The sequence below is a fragment of the Metopolophium dirhodum genome, chromosome 2, assembly GCF_019925205.1.
Source record: "Metopolophium dirhodum isolate CAU chromosome 2, ASM1992520v1, whole genome shotgun sequence".
Lineage (NCBI taxonomy): Eukaryota > Metazoa > Arthropoda > Insecta > Hemiptera > Aphididae > Metopolophium > Metopolophium dirhodum.
In genome coordinates this window covers 37,172,849-37,194,041 of record NC_083561.1, presented here as the reverse complement: position 1 = coordinate 37,194,041, position 21,193 = coordinate 37,172,849, and the positions used below count along the sequence as shown (strand labels likewise).

The 21,193-nt window shown below is 31.1% G+C and overlaps 1 protein-coding gene across 1 annotated transcript; it reads right to left on the bottom strand.

The window, feature by feature from the left end:
* Positions 1 to 5,163: 5,163 nt before the first annotated feature.
* LOC132939902 (uncharacterized) lies at positions 5,164 to 21,193 on the bottom strand. Its single transcript, XM_061007319.1, has 6 exons — positions 21,065 to 21,193; positions 16,798 to 17,293; positions 14,633 to 14,948; positions 11,509 to 11,580; positions 5,788 to 5,877; positions 5,164 to 5,477 (listed from the first exon to the last, which is right to left on the bottom strand). The coding sequence occupies exons 1-6, from the start codon at positions 21,183 to 21,185 to the stop codon at positions 5,328 to 5,330; spliced, it is 1,245 nt and encodes a 414-aa protein (XP_060863302.1). The 5' UTR covers positions 21,186 to 21,193; the 3' UTR covers positions 5,164 to 5,327.

Genomic DNA, 21,193 nt, shown 5'->3' with positions numbered 1-21,193 from the left:
GATATTTCGATTCGTATGAGAATTTTGCAAAAGATACAACTTGACCATTTATTTTTACATTTAAGATAATGTTCTAAAAATAATTTGTATAAGCCCAGATTTTGAAAATAGAAAATTTCAAAAAAATCTTCATTGGGCCATTACACTGAGTACGCATATGCTAGTTACCTCATCCATTTCGGAAACACCCTGTATACCAAACACTTTGAACTACTGAGAATAGATTCGATTTTTTTTATTTTGAATTAAATCGATTCACTTTCAAAAATCGCCCGTCACTATTACGTATCTATTACAGTTATAGTTCTCCCTTTCAAATGTACAATATTATAATATTAAATTATTGTGTTGACAACATATACCGCGCGGTAGACCCAGAAAGCTCATAAAAACGTCGTTAATCGGTTAAACGTTCGACCACGACGACTGGTATATATGTTAATTGTAATTAATAATAAACGACATAATTATTGTGCCACGGCGTACCTAATCGACTGCGTACTTAATATCGCTCATTAACAATGTGTTAACGCGTTAATGTTGGGATACGCAGTACACACGTGCACATAATAATATGACATTATATTATAACGCGTACTATATAATATTATATACGATTCGCATTTCCTGTAGGAAATGTTCGTGGCTTTCAATGCTGAAGTAAAAATTTTGCACCAAAGTGTCTAGTAGGTACTTATTATAACTACAGTCAACCCCTAATATGATAATAATTGATAAAAAAAAATGATTATAGGGTTCGGTTTTCGATGCGCTTTGCGTTGTTTTCCATAGGTAGCTACGCGATGCTCATTTTATAACGTAATATACGATATTTCGTGTAATTTTAAATCAGAATAAGGTGTCGTTTTTTTAATTTTTTGAAAATTTTCAATCCTAAGGTAATTTTTACATTTACTAGAGCATTTTATGGTTTTTAAGAAATTCAACGCTAAATTTCTGTTTTTTTATTTTATTTTAAGATTTTTACTTAAAACAGTTTGACTAACAAGGTTTTTACCTAATCAAATATTATTAATCGTAATTTTTCGAACGGTTCCGGAGGCGTATGATGTAAAAATCGAGATTACGAGTGGTGGCGGAAAATTAAACGAGAAATTTTTTTTTTTCTTTTTAAACAGTCCTCCACGCAGAAGACTTGAAAATGTGCAGTCCAGCAAAACTTTTTTTTTAGTTCAAAACTTGTTTAAAATAAAAAAAAAACAATCAAGTGCATTTAATAGGTGCATCGTTTAGAATTTTTAGACCATATAAAGCATCTTTTTTTATGGCGTTACGCAGCCCCTGACCTAATAATAATCCGCGCACAAATAACTCTCACGGTCGGTTTATTTCCGATATTTTGATTCCAAAGCTACAAATGCCGATACCTTTACATGATAATGTTATCATGATATATAATATAGGTACCCATACTAACTGCGATCGCCGTGTGCATATCGGTCAACATCAATTATTCGGCACAGGCGTGTCCGCGATGTATACACGTTTAAAGAATGTAATTAATAATCGCGATATAATCGACGTGGTACCCGCGGATGTATCGCTGCCGGCGGTTTTTATACTTTTTACGGGTTGAATAATTGTCGTACCGACGAATGCCGACGATTTCGTGAAAACGATACGTGTTCGGATATAATATAATGACAATAGTAATATCACATGGATCGGGCAAAGTGTCGAAACTGCAAAATCGTGTGCCTACGCACACCCACACACGCACACACACGCACACACACACACACACACACACACACACACACAGAAATATCGTGCGCTCGTGAAACGTCACCCGCCGAGTCCTCTCTCTTGTATTTTCGCGTGTACAATATAATATTATAATAAACGGTCGTCCGGTCAGCAATAGCGATCGCTTTCGCACCGGCACGTGTTTTGCGACGTCCAACGGTAACGAAATGATCGAAACTCGTCCCGGAACGTGTTTTACGCACAAATTATATATTATTATTATTATTATTATTATTATTCGCGACGGGCTGGAAAACTGCGAGGCCGGTATGCATACGTGATAGGTAGTCAACGAAAATACATACGCAGTTTCATTTCCCCTCGGAATTTGTTTATAATAGGCACGGCACATTTTTATTTTCAAAACAAAATCAATCGCGTACCTACATTAAAATATACGTATCATATACGCACGCGCGCCGTCTCCCGTGTATTATAATATAATATTATTGTACGTATACAGTAACGCGTGTTCGTTTCGGATGAACGTAATAATATTATATATTATTATGATGTGCACCTACCCAATATTATTCATCAATACAGCGCGTGATTCACAGGGCGACCCCGCCCGCATATTTTTTTTCTCTAATAACGAATTTATTCGATTTCGGATTTTTGGCATTTTCAAATACTTAGCATTTTTATGCCGTTTAATAGGAGTGTGGTGGTGATACGGACTTTTTTTTTAAACAGAACCCGTAATTTAGGTACCGTAAATTATTTAACAAATAATTTTTTTTTTAATGTTTATGTATCCAAGTCAGAATTTGAAAGATTAGTTTCTGAGTTATTAACACGGCGTGTATACTATAAGGATAATAGTCCTTTCAAATATAGTTACACAAAAATATAAGACAGATATAATATTGGATCTATAGTATTTATTATCCGCAGAAGTTTTTACAAATTATAAGATGTTGATGGATTAATATTAATTACTCAAGTTTTCAAATCGTCATAGCCCCTACATCATCCGAACGCATTATCATCGACCTATTATCTTTATAGTACTCAAAGTTAAATAACTCAAAAACTACTCATTCGAATTTCGATTTAGATTAATCAACAATTTCAAAAGTCATCTGATTAATGATTCACGCGAGAAAAAGGGTGATTCTATTTTAAAAATAAAAAGTTTCTATCGCCACAGGACACGTCTCGTTAAATGGTATAAAAAAATCTAAATAATTGAAAATTAGGTTTTTAAGACGTATTTACTTTAAAGTTCTGAAAGTCAGAATTTCAATACATTTATTGTGGAAGGAAAAATTGGGTCGAGCACGCTTGGCGAATCACCCCGTATTCATAATTATATTATATTATAATACGTAGGTAAGTACGCAGTAAAATCATTATAAAAATTAATTTGTCAATTTACTATTATCGATCGAATTTTTATTTCTCGCGCACCTTTTCGTTTTGAATACATACCGACCATGAAAATCTAATAATAATTCAATAGAACGCAGTGTCTTTAATATGTATGGGGCCATGCAAACAGTCGAATTTCCACGTACATCGAATACACTCACACAGTGTTATTTTTATACCGACGCGCGGAATGCGACACGACGTTCGGATTTACGACATTTTTTCCTCTCGCAATAAGCCCGCAGTCGCGATAGTCGTCCGGTAATTAATTTCCCTTAAAAGTCTAAAAGAAAACATTTTAGCGGATATGGGATTTGCGTTGTATCAATATACACGGAAAATATTGTAATCGTAACCGATCTGTCAACCGGCGTTGCCCACAACGACCACGATTCTGCAGATTAACTAAATACAATAATTATTGCGGGTTTTGTCTAGGTACAATTATTACTACATGACGTATTATGACAACATAATACGACGTACTAGAACAAGGTGAGTTTTTATTTTACAAATAATATTGTAATTGTATGAATAATAAAATTAGTGATCTAATTGCAAAAATAATCATATTTTTTATAAAAAAAAATAATAATATTCCTATTCTTATATTTTACATGACTACGAATGCTATTTGATTTGTTTCTACAAGACAATAATCATCGATATTAATCGGTTTAAGTACACAATGCTATAGTGCCTTGGAACCAGAATACTCATTTGGTATAATTGAAAATTATTATACAATTTAATAACTATATTATAGAAACAGAATATTAATACATTTGTTACATTTTTCATTCAACTGTTTTTCAGTTTTAAATTGTAGTTAACAATACATTTTCAGAGATAAATAGCAATTTGATATATGTTCCTACTATGCAATATTTTCTATATATTTATATGCACCAGTGCTTGAATTTAGGGGGCACGTTAGGGGATGCCGAAAATGAGTCCCTCTTCTTTTTAAAAACATTCTTGCATACCCCTTCTAATTAAATCCTAATGAATAAGGCATTTGAATATTCATATTTGTTTTATACTTTTGCATCTCCCTTGTTCCTAATTCAAACACTGTATACCTTCTTCAAATATTATTAGATGTTAAGTAGTATAATATGGCCATCAGTAATAATAGTGGGTTGCCGATTTCATTTAATTCAGAGTTGGTATCGAAAAATACAAGAATTAGGCTTAACCTTAGAGTATAAAAAAAATGATTGGTTAAAACACTCTTTTGGTTTAACATATTTAGACCCTTCGGAAGTATCAGATTGTTTTTCATTTGATTTTATGTCAGACATCCCTGAAGACAGCAAATATGGTAGGTCCGCCGATTATATCTTGGAAAATTATATTGATGAAAACTCGAATTTTCCGCCAAGTATGTGGGCTGTGCATACAGCGACATTAAAAAGAACAACCAACAATTGTGAATCTTTCCATTCTCATTTCAACGAACAATTTTATAAAGCACACCCGTCATTTTTTACATTTTTACATAATATACTTAAAGACACAATACAGACGGATACTTATATCAAAATTAATAGTGCTAATAATAATATTAAAAAAATTTAAAAGAACAAAAAAATATTAAACCGTTTAAAAATTACAGAAGACGCAATTACAAAAAAAAATTCCAATGAAATTAGTAGGTACACTTTTGTCAAAACTGTTTCTTTCAATTATATGATTTTTTAAAACCTGACATATACTAATTGTATTATAATAATTATTATTTTTTGTGACATTTTTAATTATTTAAAAATAACGATATGTGTTTTTTCAAAACTCTATTGAGACTATATTTGATCTATACTTGTATTATAATTTTAAATAGTTAAATATAAATGATATATTCTAATATGCAATTACATAATATTTAAATACTCTATAATTTAATTGTGCCTATATTCGACTAATGTATTATTATTATCTACTTGTATTATAATTTATAATAATAAGAATATATAATAATAATATATATAATTTATAATATTTAATATTATATATTGTACATGGTTCCCAAATAATAATTGACGGAAACGTCTAGTTGGCGGAAACGGGAATCATACCTTTGTCCTTATTGGCGGAAAAAGGCTATGCGTAAATCAGGGAACCTGTTTTTTGGCGAAAACGGGCCATATGGATATGGTTGTGATTTAAAATTAATACAATGATTATTAATCTTGGACATCCCTCTCAAGACAAGGCCATGAATGACAGACCACCGCTACAACCGCATCACTAGAGTTTGATCCTAAAATATGTTTGTAGCCCTCCATTTGAAATTGCACCAACACCAAAAAGTAAATCAACACAACGCCAGCAGTCTGCAAAAACAATAAACGACGGTGTATGATTATTGTAATTTTATCGATCGACAGAAATAAAAATAACTATTTCGTTTCATTTTCAAACGCATTATTCCGTATGACCGTATTATAAAACGACGTAATTTATAATAATATGAAAATAATATTATCAGTGACTAATAATAATTGTTGTATCGGTCACTGCGGCATTATATTACTCAATGTGACATCAAGGATTTAATCAAACCGAATCGAGTACAATTCCCGAGGAATCCAATAGCAATAATTGTCAACTAATTAGAATTTACTTAAAATCCAAACGTCTTACCGCAAACAAAAGTGATAGATTTATGTCGAAAAATCCGGAAGCTGTAACTTGCACTGCACGACTGTTAACGCGAAGCGTAAATAACCTTAGCTGCAATAAACAAATAATAACAGTTCAAACATCAACGCCAATTTAATGTATATTATATTATTATATTATGTTGTGTGAAGGATGTATCGACTGAATCAATGACCTTCAGCCGAATTCGATCGCGATGTAAATTTAAAAAATATACACACTATAATAATATTATAATGTATACAATATACTATAAATGTATTACGTTCACTGGTACGAAGCATAATATTATATAAATTAACATAATTATAATAATAGTAAATTAATGAAAAATGTGACCATTTTACAGGTATAAAATACAACGGTATATTCATTTATCAATCAGCTGTTTTTAAACAGAAACACAAAAAATATTATACATTAACTAAAATGAGTCGCGAGTCCAATACAGTTGAAGACCACCGGTGCAGTTATCTATGTGTATTACGATACTTATATAATCGTTTATAATCGTGCGTGTAAAAAATATCATCCAAAACCTACCAAGCTACACGAAAAACAGTGGAATATTTTGTGAAACCCTGCAGGCCAAAATAATTTTTTTTTAAATCATAATATTTCCAATAGTATAATATTATCTGAAGACGTACAAAATCTCAAATCAGCAAATATTTATTTGATATCGGCAGGGTATTTTGTTTGCAGTCATAAAATGCCTATGACATGTTAACTGATGCGTCATCGGTAAAACTGTAAACACGGACGTTTTGTTAATGTTTTTTTATCCTATTGTAGGTAATGTCTTCAAAATAAAAAAAAAATCGTTTGATAGAGCCGGCCGGTAGCATTGTAAATACTTGTTGTATTATTAAATTATTTTATTTACAAGAATTTCCTATCTCAAATCCAAGGTAAACAAATTTGGATAGTGCATCCACAATAATAGAAGTATTATTTTGTTGAATATTACGATTAGTATTCAAACAACGCGAAAAAGTAACGATCATAAAAAATCAAGATCATAACCATCATTGACGGGTGACGGCCGATCATAATACTATAAGACTTACATTCAGCAAATTGAGGCAAAACGACGACAATAAATTATAATACAAATTTCGAGGCGAACCATAAATGACAAAAAAAAAAAAACGCATACAATTAAACAACACGTCCTAATTTACATAATATTTAGGTAAAATAATTCTAAGACGAAAACTACAGTCTACAGTTGTTATTAACAGGACGGGCATTGGTCGGAAGGTCATAAGTACAAGCATAACATACCAGCCTGCAGCAGCAGAAACTGTATTCCTGTTTTTCGATTGTTAATTGTTTAATCATTGCCCCCAGGCCACCTATCATCAAATCATAAAAGTGTACGGGATGACTCTGCAGTAATCTATGAAGTTGCTGTGCAAGTCCACGACCGAAAAGTTGTACTTATGTGAATTCGAAATAGTTTCCGTAAAGAACTTTCAATATAATATATTAATTCTATTATGGTATGCGACTATGCGAGTAAAATATAATCGATATTTATATCGTTTAATAGCAGTTGAGCTTATTTAAATCATGCCCTACAAGTATACTAATACCGTAATCCGAATCTGGCACGCTACATAAAATTAAAACACAAATATATATATTTCAGAGACTACCACCATTAATAACTTCGATAAATGAAAGAAGTGTTAGAAACTTTTTCCGAATCCTTTCAATTCCTTTAATCAACTCTGAGGATGCGATTCGTTCTCACCACAGTTTCATCTAAGCTGACCGCTGCTGACTATTGGTATTAAAAAACCCAAGCTTAGGAGACTACACAGATACCATTCACCAATGCCTATTGAATGTAATAAAATAAAGCAGTAGAATTATTATATGGTGATATTGTTACTAGTATTAAATTTTTAGAGGAACCAACAATGTATTGATTTTACAATGACATGGTCGAAAAATGATCCCATCTTCAACTTTGAATGAATTGTACATTGAGTGGTCGAAAAAAGAAATTGCGCGGTACTTTACAAAATAATCGAGAATATTTAAAAAAAACCAGTTAGAAAAAAAACGATTTTGTTTTATTGTTCAGCAACGAATCTATAGACTAGACATTTTTACCAATTTTTTATAGACATGATACAATTATTTGATCTTTTCAAGCTATGTATGTATAAACATAGGACATTTTTAATTTTAATTCGACTTAAGTAGGTATAATATAATTTTGTTGTGAGTTTAAAAACACGAAAATGTAATACTACGCTCCTCACAAGTTCAAGTTCTCACAGCTACTAAAAATATCGAAATTCGTTGTCACAAATGTTTTTTATAAGTACTGTCATGTGATGTTTCGGTAACAATAAAAACGTTGCCAATCGTTGGTATACGTTGTATCGAAGTGACAGATTAATACCAAACAGGAATTAAAGGAGAGGATTTGGATGATAGACAATACACTTATTTATACCGAGTACAATTTAACGTATATTGATATAAAATATGAATAATATAATAATAGGTACCTAGGTGTATATTTCACTTTACCGATGAGATCTGGTAGCAATACACGGAGCAATCGATAAAACAAGACTACATCTTCGGCATACGTACATCTAGTAGGCATCACTTATTCACTTATGACTATGTACATTGTATAATATAGGTACGTAAATTTATATTAACAGAATAAAATAAAAATAAGATAATGATGAACGTTTCACATATTTTACAGTACTTATATAATTTAATTGCAAATGTTGACGAAATTCATCAAATTATTTTGTCAATGAAAAATGTAACATAAAGTGACTAAGTGACTTATACATATTCCCAATAAGAATTTGAAAAAAGCTTAGCATAAAGCAACAATATTTTTTTATGTATGTTTTATTTGAAATGTTGACGAAATAATTCGTCTAAATCGTCAAAATGACGAATTATTTTGTAATCACTCAGCCTGATCACTGTCTCTTCTCAGAATCGGTTTTCATCAATTAAAATTATTCATTATTGAACTAAAATTTAATACATCCATCACAGTGACCTACTCAATGACGAGGTACACTCGATACCAACTAAACAGCTAAGCAGAGTGACTTTTTTATAATTAGCTCAAAAGTTAATCTTAAGGTAGTTAGTTATATAAGACATGTAGGCATTCATTTTAAAATCTCTTGGATTAATACAACTATAAGTACATCACCGTGCTAAGTTTAATACCAAAGCTAAATGTATACATTTTCGTGAATGTAAAAGCCATGAGTTAATGCCATGAAGAAAACAAAGTCAGTAAATATATTATAATATTAAAATAAAGGCGATTTAATCACGGAAAATGAAAGCCAAAGTTTTTCAAGGATAACATTTTAATTGATAATAAAAATGGAGGTATAATTTGAAAACTAAAAACTACCTATTTAAATTATAAATAAAGTTAAAGTTGGAAATAAAGATTTATAATAAAGGGTTTCATAAACTATAAAGATAAAGTCGAATTTACTTGGGATAAATATTTTACTTTTGAATAAAAATGTAATATAAAGATAATAAATGAAGGCGAAAAATAGCTACAGAAAATATCGTAGGTATTATTTAATAGACAAAAATAATAATAATAACTTAAAGAATTAATGTATTTTCATAAAACGTACAGTGGAAAAAAATCGAACAGCGAAATCGTATATAAAAAACATTTGCGGGTGATTAAAAATAATAAGATATGACATATCAAAAGAAAAAAAAAGTTGAAGAATATAAATTAAAAATTGATCATTGTAAAATTATATGAAGCCAATTATATAATTATAGCTATAGCTAATTATATATCTCGGGAGAAGAAGATTGGTAAACGCATAGAAATTTTGTGACAAGTAAACTAGGACGTCTTTAACTCCATATAGCCCAGAAAAAATGTATAAGTATATAAAATTTGGTGCTCCAGTGGTGTATTTTGGGCTTAGTGTACCTCGGTTCACGGGAAAATTGGCGTTGTACTTCAATTTGTCAACTAATTCGACAAAGTTTAGATGAGCTGAGCGAAGAGGTACATGGGTATCTTCGAAAATGTTGATCCACTACTACTCCATACATCTAAACTTTAAATACTTATAACATTCCTAATAAACTATAATCGTCCGAAATTCGATTTTTATAGAGATATAGACCGAAATAGTCGAAATAATATTGCGCTTTGGACTATGAAATTAAAAATGTATTTTTTCATTCAAAAGAGTAAAAACTTCAAAAATGATAACGATAAAAAAAAATACTGAAATAATGAGTGTCTTACGTTAAATGGATCACCTCATATAAAGTTCATATAGATATTATATTTTATTTAAACAGGAAATTATTTTTCACACTCGCTCATCAGCAGACTAACGCTCCTATAAACAACAACAAGTCGAATTAATTGAGACTGTTTCGGGACGAAAAAGCTACACGAAAAAAATAAATACCTATTACAGTAGTTATTATTTTGAACTCTACAGCGCCGTCACAATCAACATAGCCGAAAACTGCGTGAAAAGGATTCACGACGCTGTTAAAAGGATAACCCGCGTGATTCAGACACTATAGTGTGCATTATTATATTATAATTTATACATCCACGTGTTTAAAAGGATTAACAGCGTCATTAAAAACGACAATAAACTGCAGTGGAATACCACTAACTATTATTTCGGAACGAACGAAAACGCGCGAAACAAACGTATCGGACGAAATCGATTTCTGTTCAGATATTATAAAAATAAAACAACACAATTCTATTATTGTATTCGTATCAATATTAATCATCTACGCATGTTACGTAATGACAGCGAGGGACGTATATTATAGTAGTAGTCTCGCGGTTCTTATTGATTCAATTTATTTTAGGTAGGTATATTAAAATACGTATTATAAGAAGTTATGTTTATAACAGTATAATATTGTCATTGTTTTCATATTTTCAGCGGAAACGCTTGTCTTTTATATTTGAATTTATGTATATTGTTGTGTAACAATAGTATGTTAGGTACTTATATATATTATAAACGGCAGCTAATCCTTAAAACCATACGATGCCTAGTTTTCTGAAACGCCGCTATGACCGTTTAGACTATAATAACGGTCTAGACGAATTCAATCGGCCGACTTAACGTGAAGAATTTATGAAGTTTATTGCAAAATGTAATTTTAGATTTGTATTCAGTAATTTCAAAAGTCATCATACTTAACACGCGAATAGATATTATAATATTATGTTGTCTAATAATATTATACTATGACGTGAAAACTTTATAATAAAACGATGGGTAATAATATATATTTTTAAACCGCGAATGAGGCAAACTACATTCGAATAATTAGAACCGTTTCTGACGGACAGTCATCATTGTAGAGTATTCACACAATTTATTATTAAACAGCACAAACCACGTAAATAGTTGTGCAAACACGATGGACACAAGTATTTTCGACTGCATTATTACTGTAATTTATTGGTCATTACTATTGCGTCATAAAAATATCGCATAATATTATGTACAATGTACATTGTACATGTTAAAAAATAACAATCACACGTCGTGTACGAATTCATAAAATATTTACCACACCTACTGAGTGCTGATAACAACCATTAGTTATATTATTTCGGTTATTTTATTATAGTACAAAATAATAATAATAATAATAATATGATTGTATACTAACAATGGTTTGAGAATTCAAATCATTCGACACGTTCGAGGACAAGTGTTTCAGGTGAAAAATTATCTTTTTGCTCTGAAATCAATTTCAACAGTACACGCACATAATATGTTATTATTTATTATTTATTACTGTTTGCGTCGTATTCAAAATACCTATACACATATTGATATATTTTACAGTGAAACGTTCTCTAAATACTGGACTCGCTCGGTCGCTAAAATATTTTCCTCTATTTGGAGGTGTCCGAACTATTCAGAGGGTTTAGATTGTAGTTTGTTACCAAAAAAATGTCACTTTTTTGGAGGTGTTTGCTATTTAGAGTTGGTGTCCGTTAGAGAATGTATCACCGTATGTATTGTACATTCATTCAATTCGTGCAATTCATAATATATTATACAGGATTTCCGTGTCCTATGTCCTTTAAGTTCTGATCAGAGATTGATTTCAGTATACATTTATTCAAGTATTATTTTTCTAAACCCTAATTGAATCGTAAGACATATATTGCAATATATTTACATGACTAAGATATTATTTAAAACTGTAAACAAATTCCCATGATCTGTACGAATAAATGTATCTTTTTTTCCATGTATCGTTATACGCTACAGTATTCTTTCGAAATGGGATACGTATTTTGAAATAACAAACCATGGAGCTGCATAGTATCTTGTTTTATGCAGAATTAAATATTAAGTAGGATCACAAAAACAACTTTCGGTAATCCTGTATAGAATAATATCCAACTCGAGAAAAAAAGGGCAGAACAATTCCCAAATCCATCCAGTTGACCCCAGGGAAAGCGTATTCGAAGTTCTGAACCTATATTCAAACCCACACGGTGCTTTTTCTTTATAATGTATTACTATAATAGCCGGTACCTTATATATTCTATTATTTTAGTAGAGAATCTGGTGAGATTCGTCATATTACAATGTTTAATTTTGCGATGCATCTACTACACAATTCTTCGACGGTGAAGAATCATCATAACACAACGCGTAAATATTTATTATTGTTATCATATTATGGACTATACGCATTATAAATTATTAGCGTTATTTAACCATGGTTTTCGGGTCCATAATTTGGTCTCAAACCTTATCTACGTATTCAAAACATCTCGAGTTAGTACAATAAACATTTTTTAAAAGAATTGTATCCGTCATAAATAAACTTAATATGTTATCCAGAATCTCCTACATAAAACCATTCAGTAGTAATTATCAATTGGTTTGGATTCACTAAACCTAAGAAAACAACGTTCTGATATTTTATTCATTTGTGGTTTATTAAAATATGGTCACATTGATTGTCAACGTTTACTGGATTTAATATAAATCAGAGTTCTTTCATACTTTATTCTCCACTTTCATAAGAGTTATGGTTCAGAATATTTTTTCCACGTGTTTTACTTTTAGATAATAAAACAACCACATCAATGGCATTTTATAATTCTAACCATTAAAACTTTAAGTTTAATTTTATGCTGATGTTAAGAAATAATGGCGTACAAAACGTATTTATTTTAGATTCTGAGTGGAACGATGAATGTATTGATTTTACAATGATGTGTTTTTTTTATTTTTTATTTTTTATTTTTCATCAGACAGTAAAAATGCTTGAATTTTCTTCAACAGTATCTTTTCTGATAGGAAATTGAATCTAGTTGGTACTTAGGGGGGTAAAAAGTAAAAATTTCCTAGTAGTTTTCAAAAAGCGCCGCGAAAAACAAAAGAAAAATTAAGGAAAACGGAAATTTTTACGCACAATCTGTTTTCGGGAAAATCGATTTTGGTTTTTGGTGTAACTCTAAAACAAATGAACGTATATACATGAAATTTTCACTGGTTGTTTATATTTGCATTTTCTATACACGATCAAATTTTAAAAATATTTTGATTTGTATTGAACTGTTTAGGAACATTTTCAGTTTCCAATTTTATTAGTATTTTTTTCTATGGATGTCAATAAAACTTTATTAGTTGGGTAAAAAAGCTTGAAAATTTAATACAAAGCGCCTACTATATTGTTACAATGATATTTGAAAAATATTAAAAATCCTTAGTTACAGTTTTTATTTATAAGCATTTAAAGTTCAAATCTTGACAAAATACGGAAAAATCGCGAAAATTAGCAAATTATTTTGAGTTAAGAATTCATAAAAATTTTTTTTTTAAATCTAAGATTTGAAAATGTAATACATAATTATCCATAAGTATGTCTACCTTTTTCAAAAAAAAAAAATGTCTACAAGAAAGTCAAATTAAATTTTTACGAGCGTTTAAAATTCATATTTTTACAACATTTGATATTCACTTGATTTATCATGTAATGATTTTCTTATTTTGTTGTAATTAAAAAACGAATGACTGTAGATACTTGAAAATTGCACTGAATGTTTATATTAGCATTTTCTGTACACGATAAAATTTTGAAAATAATTTGACTCTTTTTGAGCTGTTTACGGACATTTTCAGTTTCCATTTTTTTTAGTTTTTTTTCTATAAATATCAATCAAATTTTATTTGTTAGGTAAAAAAGCGTGAAAATTTAAAACAAGGCTCCACGTAAATAGGTTATATATAAATTACTTTATTCACAATAATATCATCAAATATATTTAGTAATATCATAGGCTGACTGGCCGTTTTCGCTCAGAATCGTTTTTTTTTTAAATTATATTATATCATTGAATTCAAATTTAACACCATCCATTACAGTGACCCACTTGTAAGTTGTAACCTACTGTACAGCAGAGCGACATCCACTTACCCACCTTTTTTATGTTTCAATTGTTCTTTTTTTTTAAATACTCAAAATATAGTTTTAGTATTCAGTACTTTTTACTTCGTATAGCTGTACTTAGTATTATGAAATCATGTTTATATATACTTGTAATTTATTCGCAATGTCTTTAAATCATTACGTATTGTACAATAAGCAATGCAAAAGCAACTGAGATGGAAGTAATATTACCGTTGTTGCCGACTCAGTTGTGACGCCACAGGAAAAACAATCATATTACAATTATATTCAAAGGACTTCCACGCCCGCTACATTAATTATTAATAAATAAACAAATAATATGATCATAATCGTTTAAAAATACCTATAGAATTACCTCTTTTACGGAAGAGTCACACCTGTAGCACAGGTAAACGAATTTTCCTATTATAATGCTCGACTCGATGATGCCACTAATATACGGATACGCGTTGTCTTTGAACACGCGACGGACAACCGTATCCCATATCATTACGTACATGAACAACAAAAGCTGCACGTAAATATCCATTATTGTGAATATCAATTCAGGTCCAAAGGTGTCCGACATTGTCTCCATGTAGTCCTCCACAAACCAGTGGTCGTTCATTAGCGCGTTTAACCGCACCGCTCGTTCGGTTTTTGAACTCACTTCGCATAGCTCTTCTAACTCTCTGCGAAATATAACTGCTGTTACAAAATTCATAAAATGGCTGAATGAAGCTGTAAGTATGGTAGGTATTTAAAATATGCAAGTGTAATATTGATTTAGCATCGGGCGTTCATCGCTAAGACTTAAGAGAAATAAATGTATATTGATATAGTATTATTATGACATATTCAACGGACTATTTTACACACTAAAAAGTTGTTCTTCGACGCACGGGTATACCTATTTTGCCTATACATCACGCCGTGTTAACAAAGCCAAACACGTTTTATATTAATCGTCGACTTAATCGAAATCTATAGGTGTATTGTTCCGCGAGACTATCAATTATTATTTATTAGTGTCACTCGCATATTTAAAATAAAAGTTTCACTTTTTAAGTATATCTGTCACGTGAAACGAATTATGTACTTGAAGTGTATTGAGCACCCAAAAAATAATACACTTTACATTGAAATCCGGGCGACAAAAATTATAACGTAGATACAACGTGCGTGCTTTAATTATTACGTCACAAAGTATAATAATATAATAGGCATTATATTATATCAGTGACGTCGACGACTGGTCTCGAACAAATTCTTCATATTACTCAGCGCAAAACTAATAATCGGTTTGTCATAGAATATCTATCGATTTTCTATTTTATTATTATACCATCACCCATAGCATGCGTTTTCATTTATGGCCCACGCGTGACCTAACCTAACGTGAACAACATCACCCGTACAAGTGTGTTAAACTATATTATATTATTGAGTCGGCAACAGTTGCACGGTTTCGTCCATCGAATAAAACGATGAGCTCGAGAAAGTATGCAGCTGGCTGACATCATCCAACGACAAATTAACTCCGTGGTACGTCCCAAATATAAACCGTTAATAATCATCGTAGTAATCAGTCTGTGGCTGGGAATTAACGGGTTAAGTTGATTTTAATTTTTTGTTAACTTTGTGCACTAATTTGTTGTCTTTTTTATTAACTTACATATTTACATTTAATTTATTTGCCCCGGCGTTCGCCGTTTTTTTAAATTTTCTCGATTAGGTTCATTTTATATTTTCATATATTTTTGTCGAGGGATGTACGGCGGTTACCCTATGACTAACTTGACGTGGTGTTCCATAGCAATTCGAGGGATATTTTTGAATTTTTTATCCGAGCACAGAGCAGCGAGCGAGTGGCAACGCGGGCATCACTGAGTGGTGCGTATACGTAGAACGGAAAAAATCACATAATATAACCGGCTCAGATATATTTAAATGTATTTTATAATATTTGAATCTTAATTATTTTTCATACATTTATAATAATGAAAATCAACCGAAGTAATATAAATTAAATCAAAAAAACTTCACTTTAAAAATATAAAGGATTTGATTGCATTGTTTTCAACAGGTTTTGGTGCCAATATCGATTCTTTACCGTCTTATATCGGTATACAATAGAGCTACCGCTCAAATACCACTTAAATGGTATACCGCAATACCAAAGTACAGACGTACCATTCGGCATTCAGTACCGAAGTAATACAGTAATAAGTATATTATTTGCGGGTTTTTTCGGTATACCGGTTCTACTACTGGTATCTGATTTAAATATATCAATCCTATCAGGGTTTTTCGGTTATTCGGTATTCCAGTATTATGGTTTTCTAGTAGTATATGTTTCAGTGCGGGTTTTCGCCGGTATGTACTGGTATTACAGTATACCGTTGCATACCGGTAACGCTATTCTAATACCGCCAAGCCTATATCCGATTTCAATACCGCGGTCAACCTTAATATAGGACGGCGAATCCATGGCCGAAACCACGAGGGGCTGGTAACGCGCAGCTGACGACCTGACCTAACCTGTTGATGTCCTCGTACGACTGTTGGGCGACCACGCACAGGATGCTGACCAGGTTTATGAACACGATGGGCACCATGTACGCGGTGAAGTACGGGTAATAGAGGTCCGGGTACTGTTGCGGTATGCTCATGACGGTGGTGACCAACTTGAAGACGATGGCGGCCGAGAACAAGACGACCACGTACGCGTTGGGCGACAGCCGGCGACGTGGATACCTGGACCGGAGCAGCAGCCGGGCGGTCATGTTCAGCACGTCGACGGACCGGGGCAACCGGATCAGCACCAGGGACACGACGATCGGGCTGATGACCGTGTGCGACAGCAACATGCCGAAAACGCTACAGTAGTTGTCCCGGGAGCAGTTGAGCGACTTGCGCTGCATGAGCGTGTTGCCCAGGTAGAAGCACATCCGGATGAACGCCCACGTCTGCAGTGCCAGTTGGGTGGCCCACAGTGCCAGGCCGCTGTTGCTCACGTGAAAACATCCGTCGCGGACTGCGATAATACATTATTATTATTATTATAATTATTATAAGTAATGTGCGTCGTCTAATGCTGGTAATGGTGCATAGAATGACGCATACGCGTAGTCAGTGTTGTGGAAGTTAATTTTTTGTTTGTAATTAATAAGAATTACATTACAAATAATAACATTAAAAATTTTGATTTTCGTAATAGTTACAATTTTTTTTTTACTCAAGTCACATTAATTTTGAGTTGATAAAGTAACTTGCAATTACAATCAAAGTGGATAAGTGGATGTCACTCTGCTGTACAGTAGGTTACAAGTGGGTCACTGTAATGGATGGTGTTAAATTTGAATTCAATGATATAATATCATTGTATAAGAAAAACGATTCTGAGCGAAAACGGTCAGTCAGCCTATGATTTTACCAAGTATATTTGATGATATTATTGGGAATAAAGTAATTTATATATAACCCATTTACGTGGAGCCTTGTTTTAAATTTTCAATTCTTAGCCATAAAAGTTAAACATTTTATACATTTTTAACTACAAAATAATTAATAAATTATAAATTTGATAAATGTTGCCAAAATTTGAACTTTAAATGCTTATAAAAAAAAATTGTGCCTATGTATTTTTAATATTTTTCAACTGCTATTGGAACGATATATCAAAAACTATGAACTTTAAACTGTGACCAAGGATTTTTAATTTTTTTCATCTGCCTTTGAAACAATAAATATATAAATTTTTAACCACAAAATAATTAATAAATTATAAATTTGATAAATGTTGTCAAAATTTGAACTTTAAATGCTTATAAAAAAAATTGTGTCTATGTATTTTTAATATTTTTCAACTGCTATTAGAACGATATATCAGGAGCCTTATATTAAATTTTCACGCTTTTTTACCCAACAAATAAAAATTTATTGATATTTATAGAAAAAAAAACTAAAAAAATTTAAAACTGACAATGTCCGTAAACAGCTCAAAAAGAGTCAAAATATTTTTAAAATTTTATCGTGTATAGAAAATGCTAATATAAACATTCAATGAAATTTTCAAGTATCTACAGTCATTCGTTTTTTAATTACAATAAATAAGAAAATTGTTACATGAGAAATCGAGTAAATATCAAATGTTGTAAAAATATAAATTTCAGACGCTCATAAAAATTTAAATTAAGTTTCTTCTAGACATTTTTTTTTTGATAAAGGTAGACAAACTTATGAGTAATCTTATATTACATTTTCAAATCTTAGATTTAAAAAGAAAAATTTTTATGAATTCTCATCAAAATAATTTGCTATTTTTCGTGATTTTTCCGTATTTTGTCAAAATTTGAACTTTAAACGTGTATAAAAAAAAACTGTGACTAAGGATTTTTAATTTTTTTCATCTGCCTTTGAAACAATAACCTAGGAGCCTCCTATTAAATTTTCAAGCTTTTTTACCCAACAAATAAAATTTTATTGATATTTATAGAAAAAAAATTTAAAAAAACTGAAAACTGACAATGTCCGTAAACAGTTCAAAAAAAGTCAAATTATTTTCAAAATTGTATTGTGTATAGAAAATGCAAATATAAACAACCAGTGAAAATTTCATGCATCTACGGTCATTTGTTTTAGAGTTACACCAATAACCAAAATCGATTTTGTTAAAAATCGATTTTGCGTAAAAATTCCCGTTTTTCCTTAATTTTTCTTTTGTTTTTCACATCGCTTTTGAAAACTACTGGGAAATTAAAATTTTGACCTCCCCAATGCACCAACGATATTCACTTTCCCATCAAACAAGATACTGAAGTCGAAAATCGAAGCATTATTTCGACTACTTATCGTGTACACAGACACAAAAATAAAAAAATAAAAAAAAAAAAATAAAAAAAAAAACACACATCATTGTAAAATCAATACATTCATCGTTTCACTCAGAATCTAAAAGTTACTTTTTATGTTTATTTTAAAAAAATTCACTGGTGCTGGGTGTATTTATTTTATTAAGCTATCAAGCTGTACTAAAAATATTAAATTATATAAAACTAGCCGTCCCGATTTTTTGTCAAATAGCTAATATAAAAATGTTACTATCAGAAAACTGTACTTATATGATAATTTACGTAAATTATTATTAATTGGTTCTTAAAATGTATTAAAATAAATAAAGTAACGAGTTATTTAGTAATTTTACTACAAAAAAGTAACATAAATTACCTACCTATATATTTCTTTAATAGTAATTTTATTGTGGTACCTTATAACTTCAGTTATGTTATACCCAACACTGCACGCGTAGATACCATCTTATGCGTAATATTATCAATTACACACAGATTGCATACAGCTTAAACAAATGACTGGGAGAGGGATGGCCTCTCTTGCAACCCTCTGCGGGTGCTCTTGGAAAATAACATTTTGCAATTATAACAAAATAATATATAGCGTGATAATAAGATGAATGTAATGTATAAAATAATATTACAACTAACACATTCCCAACATAAGTTGATAATTATTGTTAACATTAATAAAATTATCATGTTTTAATTGCACTGCTGCAAGTATCACATCTGCAACACTATAATGTATACAACGCATCGCATAATGTAGTTTATTGATATCCAAATAATGTAATAGTTTAAGTAACAATTTTATACACAAGGTCGAATGCAGACATATTACGCTCCGAAACCAGACATTTTTTCCTTCTTCGAAATATAAATGATTATAATACATGCATCATAAATATATATAACTATATTATAAGTAACAACTAAACTATGCTATATAAACTAAACTTTACTTCAAAATAGTTAAAATAGTAATAGTCTAGAAATTATAATAACAGGTAAAATTAATCACGCTAAGTGTAAAATAATGGTTTCTATTTCACGACATGGATAAAAAGTGTGTCCGTTCTAAAATTTAAGGAATCCTGGTGTGCATCTATTGAGTGTTCTAATAATAATAAATGGTTTGTGTAAATATGCAATTCATACATATTTTTTTGTACGATACAATAGCCGACAACGTGTCACATTATTCCAACGAACCAGTAATGTCACCTCTCCTCATAAATGTCACCATTCTCAATTTAATTTCCAGCGAAAAAGAAAAATGTTAAGAATAATAGGGACTTCAATATAGTAATTGTTTTTGTAATTTACATTATTCAGCAGTTGCTACTTGTTCTGGATAATCGACAAACTGAGCATAAAGTATTTTGTTCAGATGAAACGAAATAATTAAGCGAAATCTGGATTAAACTGCAGCTTAATAAATTGATTAAATATGTTTGATTTGGTTCTAAAAATGCTGTCCATAATAAGGTGTTTGGTGGTTCAGATTATCCAATGAATGGATTTAACAGCAACTATAATGAGTATAGTTTGTAATTAAATTAAAAATATCGAACCGCGATCTCACCGAGGATACCGCACTCAACACGACAGAGACGAGAGACTTGTAGCTAAATTGCCTATCCAGGTCGCCGTGTTATCACAATCGCACTTATTAACGGCCGCTGCGGCCGTCCAAAACAATAACATTACAATAATTAATAATATAATGTTTATAGTATGTGATACATATGAACTACGTGATTTCGAATTAAGACGGTACAAAGAATAGAGGTAATCGATATCATAAAGCATAAGCATAACGCGGGGGATGCGCAGAACCGGAGGTTTCTCGCTGCAGAACACAGTATAGATGTATACTAATTTAAAAAAAGCAAAAACACCATCGCTGTTGTGGTCGTGGTACGGTGATTCGGACGTTTTTATAATCTCACCGTTCTCGTGTCTCCTCCCAATGAAGTGCATTGTGTTTCTGTAAGGAATTTTTCCACAGTTGGCGTAACTGACCGGTAAAATGCCGAACAATTTACACGCGTAGTAAACAGGCGCTATCATGGCCAGAG